Raw genomic sequence first — 17,756 nt, 5'->3', positions numbered from 1 at the left:
ATACTACAATACACTACAGTTGTACAGTTTTACAAACTATACTACAGTATTTATTACAGTTTATTAGTTCACTATAGTTAAGTATGCTGTAGCATTCATTAACAAAGTGTTGTAAATACTATAATATATATACAGTATACTACAATTTACTATAGTATGGTTCAAAAACACTATTGTATTTACTAAATTACTAGACTATTTTTTTCATGTGGGTAGTTCCAAGAACACACTCGGGTAAAATTATAATTTTGAACTTTAAAGTAAATAACAAAATTTACGTTGAGAGGGAGAGAGATTAATGTTACATAAGAAAAACATATTTATAGATTAACTACGAATTGAACGGCCAATTAGTTATATACGCTTGCACAGTTACATGTAATGAACATGTCATTATCAGCGATTTAGTAGGCCTGTTTTTCCCCCCAAATGTATTAACTGTATCCATCTTAATATTATTTTGTTCTAAAATTAATCTAATAAATTAATGTAATTCACCGAATGTAATAAGTAAAAAAAAATACCTCGCCTCAGAAAACGCGCCATTTTGGCCAGTGACCCTGAGCGCTGTGTGCGCGCTCAAATGTCTGTGTTGCTAAACTGTCCTGGGGTGCGTTTCCCAAAGCAAACTATGGTCGCAAGTTCCGTTGTTACCAACAGACGACCATTAACGCTGCGTTTGGGAAACGCACAACTGGTTTGGAGATGGGAAAAAACGAGTCCAAAACAGCAATACTTTTTCTGCAAGAGGTAGAGGGTGTTGTTTATGAATTATGGAAACAAGAATTCCTTGCTTAATTTCACTGATAAGCAAAACAAAAATCGTATAATCATCCTTTTACAAAAAAATGTCACATACTGAATGGTTCCCCTGATTGAAAACCTGGTTTTAATAGAACAAGAAGTCTACTGCTGTAGCCATACAGACAGAAAGATGCTTGTGATAAAACAATTTCTTTATTTTATTTTGTTGCTTTTGTGTTGTCACTCTGTGAGTTCAGGGCTTAAAAGTTCAATTTTTAAGGTCAAGTAAGAACTACGTACATAACATACATAAATATACAGGCAATATTGTAAACTAAGCCAACCACCAACATTAGACATTAGGATGTCTCTGAATGAAACAGCCTTTTTTTTTTGCAGTGAGGGACAGTGGGCAGTGAGGCTCTTCCTGACTACTTTCAGGAGTTTGTCTGGATGTGTCACTCACAACTCAACCTTACAGGAGGCAAGAGAGACCAGCAGTAGAGAACAAGGCAGCTGTAACTCTATGAACCAGCTGAAAAACATCCAGACTCTAGTGCCATTGCAAACACACACACACACACACACACACACACACACACACACCTCTAAAGTGGCATTACATATTCCCAAGCACATTCATTTCACATTTAATACTGTGAGCCACACACACACACACACACACACACGCTGTTGAACACAAGCAGCCCAATAACCTCAGTGCCATGAATATCTAGATACACTTGCACCCACGTATTTTTAACTTCACACATACACTCAACTATTCCGTAATGCATCTGAATGGACTAGGCCTAATATATTTAGGCATGATGTAATTCTGATGTAAAGAGAGTCCTCTCAGTCTCTATAGTCACAGCTCCATGAAGTCTCTGTCCAGGTCCCTGTAGGCTTCATCAATGTAGGTACCAATGGCACATTGTGAGCTTCTACCAGAACCCAGCAGCACTGTTACTGTCTCTTTCCAGTAGGTGAAGGGAATACAAGAACTCTGTAGAGAAAGAGATACAAAAGGTAATGCCTTAAGTATTCAGAACCATGACAGAAAGTCTGCGTTTGGTCAATCAAGTCGTGCTCACATTCTCCAGGCAGGTGCTGTCCTTGTCTTTGTTGAGGTAGTGGTGCTGCCAGAAGCGCAGCAGGTTGTGGAAGTTGTTGAGCAGGCAGCCGGGGTATTTCTCTGCATATTCCTTCTCTCGCAGAGCACTCAGGTAGAAAGGCAACTTGCCCCGCCTCCGTGCCAGCATCAGAATCACCAGACTGGTGTTTAGACAGCTCACATTCTCCTGTGATTAGTCAAAACCATGGCAAATCAGTTGATATTTAAGTTTTAAACATGTTCAAAGTTCTTAGAAATGTAATCTTCGTGTATTCATGTTGGTTTTAGAAAAAAAAAACTTAATGAATCATAATGACTAGTAATCCAATTTTCCTTTAAGAATCAAGCCAATTTTTTTAAAGTATTTTGTATTAAAACAGGGATCAGCAACCTTTTTAGTAAGTGCCATTTAGATTTTTTTCTAGTTAATCACAATATTACACACAGTCAAACCAAAAATTATTCAGACATTTTTTATATTTTTGATATATTTTTACTAGTTGGTGCAGGACATTATAGTTCATTTATATAAGTGAGGATAGCAAAATAAAGTAAACTGTGACATATTATACCCAAAAATTCTTCATACAGTGGACTACCAGTAAAATTGATACAAATTTGGAACCAAAAATTATTCAGACACTTTGACCTGACCATGTTTTGCTTAAGTGTTATCTGCCATAATTAAGATTAATTTATTCTGACACAGTTTAACTCTGAGATCTTGTTATATTTAATTACCATTTTTTAAACTATAGTGAATAAACTGTATTAATGAATAAAATGTTCAAGGTGTCTGTATTAGGACACCCCCTCTGAACAAAGATGTTTTTTAAGCTACAATATGTTGGCTGCGCAAATTGATTTTTAAACGCCAATCACATTTTTCAGTAGACCTGTTATATCTCTTATTGTGGTATTGTAATTTCAGGGAAGAAATAACATTTTTTCAGACATTATTGAAATGCGGGACACTGCTAACATCTTGCGGGACGTGGGACAAAGCTCCTAATTTCATCACACAATGGTGAGTGAATTCATGACACCATTGATTAAGCACAACTCACACCACTCCTTCGGCACTCATTCATCCCTATATAAGAACTTTCCTACCACCAAACTTCACTATGGAGATCAGGCAGTTCTCACTATATAATCCTCCCCCATGCAATACCATACATTTTTGATGCGGTTAGATCCAAAATGACTGATTTGGCCTCATGAGACCAGAATATTGATTACCAGAGGTCTATATTTTGTTAATACGGGCATTGGAAAAAAGTTTCTTGTGCTTTGGCAACAGTAGTTCTTGTGTGAAGAACAACAATGCATTTCACTTCTGTGTCTTGCTGCACAAGATGAAACAGTCACTCTTCTCACAGCTTTCATCAGTTCTGAGACACCTGCTCTTTCCTTAGAAAAAAAATAAAATCACTCATCACAAAATGATAGCTGAAAGTGAAGGCCTGATTGATTGAGGGAATTTGTCACAAATCCATTCTTTTTGAGTTCCTGTGTTACTTTTGCTATATTTTTACACTTAAAAACATTGCTTTGATAATCCTCGTGCCTTTGTCCTCATTTTTATGCAAAGAAATAAGTCTTCTGACAATTTTCTCCCAAGTGGTTCCACTGTTGTCAGCTTTAAGTCTTGAGAATGATTCAATGGGCTATATACCACTTTTAATTGTCGAGAAATGTATTATTGCTACTTTATTAATTTATTATTGCTATACTTATTTAAATGTTTTGGATCAACATACCTGTTGATCAAAAATGCCTTTAACTTGCAGCTAAACTTTTTATTTAGTTTTATTTTGTAACTTTCAGGAGGGTGTATTCATTTTTGCAACAACATTTTTTCACTTTGATAAAAAAAATCTTATTTTCCTGATTAATATTAACATGCTTCTTTAGTAACTTTCAGATTTAGATTCAGCAGACTTGCTGGAACATAAAATTTTTAAAGGAAACATAATATGTCTTCTATGTTAACAGTAAATTCTGAATTTGTTAACTTTCAGAGGGGGGTGTTCTCATTTAACAACTGAGTATGAACTGTCATCCACTCTATTGCGCAGGAACGATTACCATAAAATGTAGATTGGCGTGCAGGAGCGAGGAGCTAAATTAAATACATATACCATACATGCATACATAACCATAGGTTGCCGACCCCTGGCATAAAAATAAAATGTATAACTTGCCTGAGTGAGGGTTTGTACATTGATGATGCTGATCAGTCTAAAAAGGAAGAACAACCTGTTTTCCACTTGAGCCATGTAGGACAAGAGGCGACACTCTGAAAACACTTCAACCACTGAGAAAAAGAGACAAAGAAACATGTTTAAAACTGTCTTGTCTTTCATCCATCTCTCCATTAAATCGTTCAATCACTTGCGTCAAACCTTTCATGTCTTTGGTCTGGCTCTCAAAGCGGTCCAGAGACAGGACGATACATCGCACCAGCATGTTAGAGTCCACCAGAGAGCTGTTGATCTGAGTCAGGAACATCTGAAACTGAGGTGTCAAAAGAGAGAAAGACAGATTTGAGATCTACTGGATCACTTCAGTGTGTCTGGCACAAGAAAAATCAAGAAAGACTCTAACCCCACCTTCTCCTCTGTGTTGACATATTTGTTAAATCTTTTGAAGGCATCAATGTTGAACTTCATGAGCTCACCAAGTAGGTCAAAGTAGCTCTGAAGGACATCATGTGACTTACAGCCACTGTCGATGATGCAATATAGAATGTGCTGAAAGAAAAAAAATTATGAGACAACTTAATATTTCTATAACTCAAACATCAATAAGATTTTTTTTTTTTTAATGTTTTTGAAAGAAATCTCTTCTGCTCACTAAGTCTTCATGTATTTGATCAATAATACAGTAAAAACAGTAATTTTGTAAAATATAATTTAAAGTAACTTATTTTTGAAGAAACTTCAAAAGAACAGCATTTATTTGAAATAGAAATATTTTGTAACTTTATAAATGTCTTTAATGTCACTTTTGATTAATTTTATGCACCCTTAGTATTCATTTCTTTCAAAAAACAAAAGTGTATGTTCACACAGACAATGAAATGCATTACACACACACATTGTATTTACCTCTAACAAGCCTCTTCTGAGAAGGAACACTTGATCGGCATAAGATGGGGTTCCTCTCAGAAAACTCTCCACTGCTCTTGCCTGCCAGAACCTGAAGTGAATTGTGCAAAAGACATGGAGAAATGTCATGTGACCAGACAAACTCAATTATGAAATGAAGAGGCCAGCAAGTGGAAGGAAACATTATGAATGTTATTGAAGATCTCACCTGAATGAAGAATCAATTGGTTCTTTCTTCATTACCGAGATTAACCGTGTAAGAAGACCTTTTTTACCATCACACACAAGGTTCCTGTAAAACAATTAACTAAAGTTAATGTAAACCAATTAACCAGCGGTTCAAAACATGAGAATAAGGAAACACTAAAATATATGATATGAAAAGGGTCCCCATGCCTGTCTGTGTTATTCAGTGCCTCCATCTCAAATATGTTCGCACTCAGGTAGATGTCACTCAGTTCATTCAGCTCCTGTCCACTTAGAAGAAGGTACTTATTCCTGTGATCAATAAATAGATGGTTTAAGATCAGTCGAGTATATGCGGAGAAACTTGAAAAAAACTGAGGGTAACGTTCCCTGTTCCTTGCATCTTGATGTTATACTTACTCATGGTGGTCACTGAAGCTCTGCAGCAGTCTGAGGAACTGGATCTTGAAAGAGATCTCCTGATGTGCAGGAGAAAAGAGGTGTATTGTCATCCATATGTAGGAATAATTTAAATAAGTCTGAGTAATGAAGAGCTGCTTCTTACTGGACTGCAGTCACAGTTCTGGTTCTGTCGATGTAGGACATGACCAGATGGCTGCTTCCTCCAGATCAGCTTATCAAACAGGTTATTGAGTCCAGGAATTAATCTGAACTCTGCCAACATTCTGTGAACCTGCATGACAAGAGTACAAATATATAATCAAATGCTTTAAAATACATTATCGTTCAAAATGTTTCTTGAGCATCAAATCAGCATATTAGAATGATTTCTGAAGGATCATGTGACACTGAAGACTGGAGTAATGATCCTGAAAATTCAGCTTTGATCACAAGAATAAATTACAGTTATAGTTATTTTAAACTGTAATAATATTTTACAAAACTTCTGTTTTACTGTATTTTTGATAAAATAAATTCAGCCTTGGTGAACATAAGAGACTTCTTCCAAAAACATTTTTAAAAATCTTACCGAACCTAAACTTTTGAATGGTAGTGTATATAAAAAATAATAAAGTCATACTCTAAATAAACCTATTACTCAACAGTCTTACTAAGTGACTAGTTAATTATTAGATGGCTCATTCCATGTCAAATTTATTAATATTCACAGTCAATTTAACCGCACCACAATACCTGATTTCGCTGTCTGCCCATAAGCAGCACACACAGCACATAGAGAACTTCCACTTTGTACATGATCTCATGCACGATCTTCATAGATTGGGGCAGTCTGTGTCGGAGCGGACTGGAGGACAGGGAGCTCTCATCAGATGACTCTGAAAGACAGCCAATCAGAGTGGGTGAGACCAAGTAACCAACCAGCAAGGAAAGGATGGGGAAGAACCACAGCTAAAGGAAATAACAGGTAAGAAAGAGAAGAGGATCTCACCTGTACTGCTCTGCTCCGCTTCCTCAATAGCTAACTGCATGAGAGCATCCAGCACCAGTGCGTTGTCAAGCCAACTATGCCAGTCCTCCAGCTCCAGCCGGGCAGAGGCACCCGCCGCCTCTGTGACTTTCCGTGTGGCGAGCTTACAAAGGCGCTCAATAAAGCCTGGGATATTCAGCAGAGCCACTGCAGAAAGATCAAAGCAAGTGTGTGAACACATGACACTGTAAAATGTATATTATTATTTTAAATGATGCCATTTATAACCCTGTCACCATCAGTCAACATTTTGTATGGATTAACTGCAGTCGTGTTTTCTTACCCTGGTTGCTCTCAGCACGTGATGTGCACGTGCTGGTCTTTTGCTGGGTACTGCGGGCCAGGAGGGTGTGTTTGTCATCTACACCAACGTCTGGCTCTGATATTGTGACCGAGAGGATACGACAGAAGTTGGCCAGCTGCTGCTGGTTGAAGCTCTGGACCAGACTGGCCAAGGTGGGAATTTTTTCCAGCTGGATGATTTCCTAAGGTTAAAATAGAAAAGAAAGGAAATTATTTACTACGTTGCTAAGAGATAGAGAGCATTTCTGAAAATCATACAAAATACACTTTTAAGTAAGCAATAAGGTACGAGAGGCTGTGCTGTATCGTGAATAAGTCACAGCTGAAGGGCGTTGTTAGCCGTGACTTATTCACGATACAGCACCTGCTTCGAGTACCTTATTGCTTTTATAAAACGGTTACCACACAATACAAATATTAAAGTAAAAAAATATATGTACCAATGCAACTTTCATGAAGTAAAGTTATACTAAAAGCCTTCCTTCCGCCGGAAAAAATAGTCCGTGACCGTGAACAGCAACAGAAGATACATTATTACGCAATTAGATGACGGCAAAGACGGTCTTTATGAGTGTGTCAGTCAGTAGCGAAGACTTTCACATTGAAAAGACTGAATTGTTGTGAACACGGAACAAGAAGCAACTGACAAATGCTTTGACTAGTGCTGTCAGTCATGGGAAAACCCCTTAACTGTTAAAAGGACAAGATAACACATCGGACATTTAAACAGATTTTTTATTATGAGCATAGGACTGACCTGAAGGAAAATGCTAAATCTGAATGCAGGTAATAAACTCGCTCACTCGATCTCTTTCTCACAAAACTCTTCTACATAATACAGTAAGCTTCAATTATCAATATTAATTGAGAACATACAGTTTACGTTGCTAAGGGTGTTGTGTAGTGACACACAGAACCGCTGGGTGAAGCGGTCATAGCTGTGTTTTATCGTGAATAAAACACAGGTATTGACAAATTAGAATCAAGGACAGGAACTAGCCGTTTTATAATATATTTTAAAAAGTAATTTACTCCTGTGTGATCTTTTGTGACATTATAAATGTCTAAATTGTCACTTATGATCAATGTAATGCATCCTTGCTGAATAAAATTTTAAAAAAAAATTATACTGATCCCAAACTTTTAAATACTAGTGAATATGCATTTGCTTTTACCTTTCGGACACTCAGGATGTCTTCAATAAGAGTGGCAGTTGGTAGGAAAACCTTTTTGTTGGACATGAGAGTGAACAGGAACATGACGAAATCCTCCCTCGCTGCAAGGCTTTTTGTAACGCCCTCCGTCTGACAGACAAAAGCAGAGGCTGTTACTCACAAGGAAACAAGCGAAATAATTCATTATTATTTCTGTCCTTCCAGAGTTATGCACATTTTATTATACTTACACATATACAGCAGTTGTAAAGTCCGCTTAGACAATCCTTGATGAGATCATCACTCACTGAAAATAATGAAGCAAACCTTTAATGTAGTTGCAAAACATCAAACTCTCTCTCTGTTCAAAAAAAAAAAAAAAAATGATAAGGCTTGGATTTAACATTTAAATAAGCTTACGTATGGGTAGGTCTCCCTGTACTGTGAGCGTTGGCCGCATCAGGATCTCTACAAATAGCTGTAGACAAATAACAAAAGCATACTTAGTAACTAACAAATGATTACCAGTAAGATAATTACAGTACCAGCCAAACTGGTTCCTTTTAAATTCAAATATTATGATTCCATGTAGTTAAAGTGCTGGTTGTTAGATTTTGTATATTCTCAAAAGTGCAGTGTCAATAGCAGAAGACAACAAGGCCAAAAACATCAAACACTTAATAAGATTTCTTGTGAGCATCAATGCCATAATAAAATTACCAAGCTTTACAATATTTTACCGACAGATGAAAAGTTAGTACAATTTTTTTTGCTGTTGTTTTTGAAAGAAGTCTCCTATGCTTACCAAGATCAAAAATGCAGTAAAAACAGTAATATTGTGAAATATTATTATAATTAAAAATATAAAATACATAAAACTGTTTTGGTAACACTTTACAATAAGGTTTAATTTGTTAACTACATTATTTAACATGAAATAACTATAAAAAAAATACCTCTATAGCATTTATTAATTTTAGTTAAATGTTTATCTCAAAATTTACTAATACAAAGGGATCAAAAGTTGTATCTGTTAACATTAGTTAATGCACTGTGAACTAACGTGAATACGAACATTTTTATTAACAGTAACAGTTAACAAATGAAACTTATAAAGTGTTACCACTGTTTTTGATTTTAAAATATTTTAAAATGTAATTTATTTATGTGATGGTAAAGCTGAATTTTCAGCATTATTCCTCCAGTCTTCAGTGTCACATGATCCTTCAGAAATCATTCTAATGTGCTGATTTGCTGCTCATGAAATATTTCTGATTATTATCAATGCTGAAAATTATGGAAGCTTGTTTAATTAAAACATTAAACATTAGTTGTTGTTGAATTAAAAAAATACAAAAGGTAATTTTTTTCTCATAATAAAGTTGCAGTTCTGAGAAATAAAGTCACAATTGCGAGAAAAAAAGTTAGAATTGTGAGATAAAAAGTTGAAATTACCTTTTTAAATTTCTTAATCAGTGGTGGAAACAAGCTTCCATAGAAAATGGTTGTGCTGCTTAATATCTTTGTGAAAAATTGTGATAGATTTCTTAAGGATTTTTTGATGAATAGAAAGTTTAAAAAAAGAGCATTTATTTGAAATAAAAATAAATGGTATTATAAATGTCTTTACCCTCACTTTTGATTAATTTAATGCATCCTTGCTGAATAAAAGTATTACTAAAATATTATTAATAAATTTGTACTGACCCCAAACTTTTGCAAGATAATGAACATTTTTAGGGGCTCTTGATTAAGACCAATTGAAAATTAAAAACTGCATACATGAACATATTCAAAATGAACACAGTTTAATATATCCTGATCAAGATTAGTCAGGCATGATCATATTATATTAACAAGAAACTCACATCAACTCCTCCAAACAGGTCAAACGTATATGTATTGGGCGAAACCGTCTCTTGTGGTGTTTTACGCTCCTCTGTAACAAATGACATGGCCTCCATAGACAGCAATGACGACAGCTCCTGCACACACACAAAACAACCCAATTAACATCTGATCACAAATTATATAAATGGGTTTCAGGCGATGCATTTTGTACGAATGGACGACGACATTTTGAATACCATGACCATGCTGTCAATCTTGGAGAGATCACTGTTAGGATGGCTGCTCTCATGAAGTCTCCTCAATAACACTGGTATTCCCTGCCATTGAGCTCTTTTATCTCTCTCCTCCAGTAGAGTCACAGGAATCTGTATTCGACAACACAAACACAACACTGCTTAAGCTCTGTAAATACATTTCAAATATATGTATTATTGTTCTTTTTATTATCATTGACTGTTTTAGCACTAAATACTTTAAGTGAGCAATGCAAATACATATAACATCAGTACGTTATCATATAGTTAGATCATAAACTGATCATGTTCGCGAAGTTGAAAAGCAGGAAGAGAATCACTAAATCAGTTTTTTTAAATAACAAACCTACAACCACACATTTGTCATCCACACTACACAATTCGTTTGTCTGATTATCGCTGTCAATGAAATGCAATATATGACTCTTTAAGAGCTATTTTATATTGTGGGCTCTTCGGGCCCTTGTATGTAAACAGTGTCTAAGTAACGTTTTGGAGGCAGTTCAGACCTTCATATAACTTAAAATCTCACCTGAGACCCTCTAGTCAACCCAACACCTGTGATTTGGCCTTGCCGTATTTTATTAAAAATGTTTCTGCATGAATTTCCTCTGCTTGTTTGGGTCCGGGAAAACCCAGAGCGCCTTGTCGCCATTGCTGTTTCGCTGACGTTCTGACGTTGAGAAGTTTCTAGGAAACCAGCGGGGATGATAGAGTTATTACTGCTCCCTGCTGGCCTGGAGTGGTAACTACAACCAGCAAACGTTTTTCGCAAAACAAAAATGATTTTATTTTTAAACGTTGTTTCAGTTATATAGGAACATATATTCTTTGGTCTCCTGGAAAGTAATTTCATACAAATGTGATAAATTGGCTTAACCGCATATTGATAGACATTCTTTCTTTGAATAAGAAAAGCGAATGTGATATTGATGCTACTCTGTTGCACTTTTAAAAACTACATTTCGTTAGCGCTCGTCAATGTCGGAATGTTTGAGATGGCCAATCAAATCAAAGAAGGCGGGTCTCACTGTTCACAGAAGAGGAGTGCGAAATCCAACGCTGCTCTTTAGTTTTAACAGTCAAAGAGTGTGATAAGATGTAAGTAGCTAAACATTTAATATTTGACAACTGTTTTACAAAAGAAATGTTCAGAGAACGACAGTAATATCCAGTGATGCAAACTGCGCAACCTTTTGATGAAATTTCATCGTTTTGAATTTAATTGATAATTTACATAATTAATGTAGACTAATGCTGCCTTCACGTGCTCTCGGAATTATCTTAAATACGAGTTTCCTATAGATAAAAATTGCACATGAACGCCCTCCCATTTCGAAAGTTGAATGCGATGAGCTCGTTGTAATGACGACTTCAGAAGTGGGAATTATCAAATTTCCAATAGCACGTGAAGGCAGCACAATTCATAATGCGACGAGACGATATCGACATATTAGACATACGTATAAGAGTGAATGTGTGCACATTTTAAAATCAAATAATATTTTCAAGTAGTTTAAATGGATTAGGCTCATAACCAGTGTTGGGGAAAGTTACTTTTAAAAGTAACGCATTACAATATTGCGTTACTTCCTGAAAAAGTAACTAATTGCGTTACATTACTTTTGCCTTACTTTTTCTCATCTGGGCTGGGCCTGCTTGTTTGTTTTTTAATAAAAACAAAAAAAGTTCTATTTTTTGGCAAATGTAAAGGCCCGTTCACACCGAAAGTGAAATGAATAAGCCTCAGGCTGAAGGAAATGCATATTTACGCCTGTACAGTAGAGGGCGCAGCTCAAACAAACCTTTCAAACCTTGCTGCCATTCTGGATTAAAGAAGAATAGGATACAGCAGAAGGATTTGAACACTTTTATTTCTAAACTTTCTAAAGTAATTTTTGCTTATTAGTATGGTTGAATTGGATCATTGAAGGTCAGCAGCAAAGACAACACCTCTGAACTTTATTTCTCTCAACATGGGGACAGGAGAGCTTTCAGTCAATAAATGTGAAAAAATAACTTGCGTTACTAATTTGAAAAAGTAACTTAGATATTTTGTTGTAAGTTGAAAAAGTAATGCATTACTAGTTACTTGAAAAAGTAATCTGATTACATAACTCAAGTTACTTGTAATGGGTTACCCCCAATACTGCTCATAACTAATAGACTGGAACTTTTACCGTTCTTATTTCTTTTTCTTTATATCTTGCCTCTAGCCTTGCTTTTTTAATAATATTAATTAATAATATTTGTTTTTTCAACACTTACGCATGTACTATAAAATCACAAAACAACAACAATAGCCTATAATGCCATAATAATGAAATAATAATTTGATTTTTAACCCTGACACATGTAGCGCATTTCTAAACCATAAAATACAACAGCTTAACTTTACGACTTCAAACTCTGCTGAAATTATTAGGGAATAAATATGAACATCATCATGCTTGAACATCATCTTATATATCATTTTATATATAATATAAAGGATTTAGAATTGTAATGTTGTAACGTATTAACTGACACTGACAATTTTAAGCAAAATATGCTTGTATATTTTTAAACCATTAACCTACAGCAATTGTTATGAACTTATAAAATAACACACAATAATATATATATATAAATTGACCAAGTATGAACATTGAAATGCCCAATGAAGAAATATACCTTTTAATGCATAGTATTCAATACAATGGACAGATGTATTTACAGTTATGGAAAGATTGTACTGTTTTGTATGCCAATGCATTTGTAACACTTGTAGAAATAATATAAAGATACTATAACACACACACACACACACACACACATATATATATATATATATATATAATAGTTTTTTCCCCTTGGTCCACCTACATTTACTGTACACAGCAGGACAAATAAACACTGAGGTTCCTGTAGTTTTCCCCATTTAGGTGGCTTTCCCATAACACCATCTCATGGGCGATGATGAATGAAACCCACTCACATAATCGACATCATCAAAGGAGATTGAAGTTATGATAGAACCCCATAGGAACTCAGCGCACACCCTCTGAGATGATAAACGACTATAAGGAAAGAGAGACGTGTGCCCATGCTCATGCATTTCCTGAACACACAAGGAGGATCTGATGGGACTGTGTGCAGGACAACAGAACTAACCCAACTTCAAGGAAATGGGCGTTTCTGAAGTTGACCCCACAAAATCCTCCAATTTACTGGAGCTGAAAAGGGAGGAGAGTAGCAGCAGACCTGAATAAACACTGAAAGAGTCAATACAGAGTATATGTGCCTGTGCTGAATTTGGATCACATTTGGTGAGTTTACCTTTATTCAATCATTTTTTTTTTATTATTGTCTATGGTTTGAAATTTGAACCATAAAATACAACAACTTAAGATACTTTACCACTTCAAACTCTGCTGTGAATATGATTGATGATTTTAAAAAGGGAATGAATCTGTGCTTGAACATCATAATATTATTATAGTCAGAAGTCAAAAGAACCGTTTTAGATGTTTGGTTTTTTTTCATGTCTCTGAGAAGACTGGTTATAAGAACATGACTTTTCCCGAAGCTGTTCTTCTCTAGCTTTGACCTGAGGAAAAGCACAGTGTGTCTTAAGATTCAGAAAAGTCTGAAAGAGTGCCTTCATTTCTCAGCTCTGGACTTCAGCCATAGTCAGTTTACTTAGTATTTTTACTTCCTGCCCTTTTCCCTCTAGGTTTGTTAAACCTCTTGTCCTTACAGAAAACCTGAGGGTAGTCGTACAATTATGCAGTTGTATCTTGAACCCTTGACTTATCAAATATCAAACAACAATAGTATTTTATTTATTATAATAATAATGATTAATAATAATGTTTTTATTAGATAATTTATTTTATTATAAATAATAAATACAGTCAAACCAAAATTTATTTAGACACCTTGAACATTTCATTTATTAATACAGTTTATTCACTATATTTAAAAAAAAATGGTAATAAAATATGACAAGATCTCAGAGTTAAAGTGTGTCAGAAAAAAATAATCTTAATTATGTCAGATAATGGCAAAATATGGTCAGGTCAAAGTGTCTGAATAATTTTTGGCTCCAAATTTGTATCAATTTTACTGGTAGTCCACTGTATGAAGAATTTTTGGGTATAATATGTCACAGTTTACTTGCTGTCCTCACTTACATAAATGAACTACAGTGTCCTGCACCCACTAGTAAAAATATACCAGAAATATCAAAAACGTCTGAATAATTTTAGTATTTAAAGAGCATAGTAACTATATAACAAATACAATATTATTTTGAAAAATTTTTTTTTAAATGAAATGTTTATAAACAATATAATAATAATAATACATAAATTATACAAAATATTTTAGTTTAAAATAATATTATTAAATATTTATAGTTACATTTAAGTTTTTATTAACAACTAAATAATAATAATAAATATAGCTGCAAGCAGCAATTATTGGGGTTCAAGTGCTTTAAGGCCTTTAAGCACATATGTAAAAGAGGTATAATGTTTTAATAAAGCCTGTAACCATCTCGATCATAGATGGAAAAGACCATTTACAGCAAATACAGGCAATTTAATATATGGTTTTTAAAACTTTTTAACTGTTATTGAGGTTGAGCCAAAAACCTAGGACTAGTTCACCAAAGTTGGTTTTTGAAATAATCTCCAATATTTAATGAACAATTTGATGGACAGCAGCGGTCCTAGAGGCAAAGATGCTCAGAATGAGGAGTTCTACTATGCGGTATGAAAATCGTGGGCGTGTGCGAAAAATCGCACAGTACACGATCCTTTACGCACGTGAAAAACGCTAAGGCACCCCCTGGTGGCCGATTTCTTTTGAATTTTTCACAGGCGTCTAGGGCCGTGATTCAAAAGCCGGAACACCCCAAGCCAACGCCGACGAACTAGTGGCGACGAAAGCAGAGTGCAGGGTTGGCTCACGTCAGCAGCGTCTGGGTCCAAAGTTGCCCTGACACACCAAACCGACGCTCGACACCCGACGGCCAAGTAGCACGTCTGTTCTGCGCCTGCGTAAGAAGAAATGCCTTTCCGTACCAGCAGGTGGCAGTAGCTGAACAGCCAATAAGAATGATCAGATGGCCCGACTGACCAATGAGCTTCGACTCTGATTCAACATGTCGAATCGGCCGAAAAAAAGCCGACGAGGACCAACTTCAGCCGACGGTGCGGAACACACTGAGAAAACTTGGTTGGCCGACGAACAAAAACTGCCCGACGGCCGACCGTCGGCTTGGTGTGTTCCGGGCTAAACAAGCCCAGCGAATTTCATTCTGTTAACCTAGTCTGTTAGCTGCTCAAAATTCACTGGTTGATGGTGGCCAATTTTCAAGTCAATCGGACTAACGGTGAAGTAGTTATAGCCATTTTCAAGTTTTTTTCCTGTTATAGCGCCACCAAGTGGCCAGTTGGCGTGTCCTTTTTCACGCGACCACAGAATGAGCTCTTGCATAGGTGTGCTGAGTTTGGTGAAAATATCTCATGGCGGCCCTTGGGGACCGTGAATTGAAATCTCAACTTTTTTTTTGATAATTATTGATAATCAGACTCCGGAGAATCTTGCTGCAATGGTTTGGTTCCGATCAGGCCAAAAACCAAGGACTAGTTCGCAAAAGTAATTTTTTCAAAAAAATCCAAAATACCCAAAAATTTGGGGGATTTCAATGATATAAGACACTTGAGCCTAGGCCTAAAGGTTCAGGAGTTATGAGCCATTTCGTACTTTTCACCACTGTAGCGCCCCCGTCAGGCCGATTGGGGTGAGCCTTGGTGACGCTGTAGACTGTGTGAGTACTTTCAGCCATCAAAGTTTCAAGTCTCTATGACTTACATTTTGGTCTGCCCGATCACTTTAAGGGGAGAATGCTGATCCTTGGAAATTTTAACAATTACAATAGGGTTTCAGAGCAACATGCTTGAACCCCTATTAATACATATAAAATATTTTAAATGTGTTAAAAGTGGAATCTGTGTCCTGATTTACAACACAGAAATACACAGATGAGAACGTTTCAGATGTTGACAGGTGCTGTTTATCACCATGGCGTCCCTCCTGATGTTTGTCACACTGCTTCATCTCATCACACTGGCGGTTCTCTTTATCGCCACCATGGAGAAGGTAACTATATGAAACACTTTATCCCCAAAAAACAGAATAATGTGCATACATCTGAAATCATTAATGCGTATTTCATCTTCTGTATGATTCAGTCCTGGTGGGTTTGTGACGGCACAGAAAGTTCAGACCTATGGTACAACTGCCGATTTGACAATGAAACAGAGGTGTGGTTTTGTGCAACGTCAAAAGAGACGGGTAAAATAACACATTTGAGCACTTAAATGATTTTTAAATATAGGAATTTAATGCGATAAGCATCACCATTCAGGGGTTCAAAGCTGTGCAGAATAGTCTCCATGTTTTGTTTCCACCAGAGTGGCTTCAAGCTGTCCAGGTTCTGATGGTCCTGTCGGTGGTTTTCTCCTCCATTTCATTCCTGATATTCCTGGGACAACTCTTCACCATGTCTAAAGGAGGACTCTTTTACCTCACTGGTGTCTGCCAGGCATTTGCCGGTAAGTACTTAGAATTAATTTGCTTTATTACCCAAGGTTAACGTCTTCAAAATACATGAACACTAATTTCAGCTGCTCTGAAGTCGAGAAAAAACATTTGGAAAAAATTTTTCTGACCATTTCTGTCTCCTTTCAGGCCTCAACGTCTTCACTGCCGTGCTCATTTACACTCTGCACAATAAAGAAATCGTTCGGGACTCGAGCTCAGGACACTTCGGCTACTGCTTTTTCTTGGCGTGGGTTTGTGTACCTTTGCTCCTGTGCAGTGGAATCATGTACATCCATCTGCGCAAAAGGGAATAGCAACGAGTGTCCTAAAAAAAAAGACCAGCAATGCGAAGAATGTTTGCTGTTGACATACTCCACTGAATGATTATATACTTCATGATATCTCTATGCAACAAAAAAAAGACTTATTTTTTGCTTATTTAGACCTTATTTAGCTACACATAAATATACATGGCTGAAATATAGCCCGGACACAGCCCATGTCGAAGATCAGCACAACTTGGTTAACTCTTAAAGGGCGACCATGACTAATATATCTGATTAGCTGAATTATAGCTAATTTAATAATAAAATGGGCCACGTAACTTAATCTCATTTAATACTGAAGGGATACTTGTATACATTATAGCGGTATCCATATGCTAAAATGTTAAGATGTATTTTTATAAATAAATTCAATTAAGTCATTAATGTCTGATTTCAGTTTCATTACTGTGCTAAATGTAAAAAAAAATTCACCACAAATACACAGCAAGCCAGTGGACTTCACAGACCTTGGGAGTGCATAAAAAACTCATGACTCCAGTTTCTCAACTAATAGCTTCCATCACGCCGTCTAGCATGATCTTACGACAAACAAAGCTTTCAAAAACAAACTGCTTCCTGACATGCAAAGGTCTCTTTTTTTGGGGGGGGAATGTTCCTAGGGTGGTCCCATACTCTGAAACACTCCAAATAAAGCACTCTCCAA

General features: G+C 36.1%; 2 protein-coding genes across 4 annotated transcripts; one reads left to right on the top strand and one right to left on the bottom strand.

The window, feature by feature from the left end:
* Window positions 1-938: 938 nt before the first annotated feature.
* trpc4apb (transient receptor potential cation channel, subfamily C, member 4 associated protein b) lies at window positions 939-10,869 on the bottom strand. The gene is made up of 19 exons (XM_051879152.1): window positions 10,705-10,869; window positions 10,155-10,283; window positions 9,936-10,052; window positions 8,488-8,545; window positions 8,319-8,374; window positions 8,089-8,217; window positions 6,894-7,095; window positions 6,572-6,757; window positions 6,316-6,458; window positions 5,726-5,854; window positions 5,581-5,639; window positions 5,371-5,472; window positions 5,183-5,266; window positions 4,975-5,065; window positions 4,477-4,617; window positions 4,270-4,381; window positions 4,069-4,181; window positions 1,842-2,048; window positions 939-1,753 (listed from the first exon to the last, which is right to left on the bottom strand). The coding sequence occupies exons 1-19, from the start codon at window positions 10,825-10,827 to the stop codon at window positions 1,616-1,618; spliced, it is 2,319 nt and encodes a 772-aa protein (XP_051735112.1). The 5' UTR covers window positions 10,828-10,869; the 3' UTR covers window positions 939-1,615.
* Window positions 10,870-13,104: 2,235 nt separating this feature from the next.
* emp3b (epithelial membrane protein 3b) lies at window positions 13,105-17,476 on the top strand. Of its 3 annotated transcripts, none has more exons than XM_051879151.1 (5): window positions 13,105-13,480; window positions 16,220-16,322; window positions 16,415-16,517; window positions 16,637-16,777; window positions 16,914-17,476. In XM_051879151.1, exons 2-5 carry the CDS (start codon window positions 16,245-16,247, stop codon window positions 17,078-17,080), a joined length of 489 nt encoding a protein of 162 aa, XP_051735111.1. In that variant the 5' UTR covers window positions 13,105-13,480; window positions 16,220-16,244; the 3' UTR covers window positions 17,081-17,476. The 3 variants fall into 3 exon arrangements, with proteins under 3 accessions (XP_051735111.1, XP_051735109.1, XP_051735108.1); XM_051879149.1 differs by having other exon boundaries at window positions 13,106-13,480; window positions 16,195-16,322; XM_051879148.1 differs by having other exon boundaries at window positions 13,108-13,480; window positions 16,230-16,322.
* Window positions 17,477-17,756: the final 280 nt, after the last annotated feature.

This window comes from Ctenopharyngodon idella, chromosome 22 (assembly GCF_019924925.1).
Source record: "Ctenopharyngodon idella isolate HZGC_01 chromosome 22, HZGC01, whole genome shotgun sequence".
Lineage (NCBI taxonomy): Eukaryota > Metazoa > Chordata > Actinopteri > Cypriniformes > Xenocyprididae > Ctenopharyngodon > Ctenopharyngodon idella.
The sequence above is the reverse complement of the archived record's forward strand: the minus strand, read 5'-3'. Positions and strand labels throughout refer to the sequence as shown.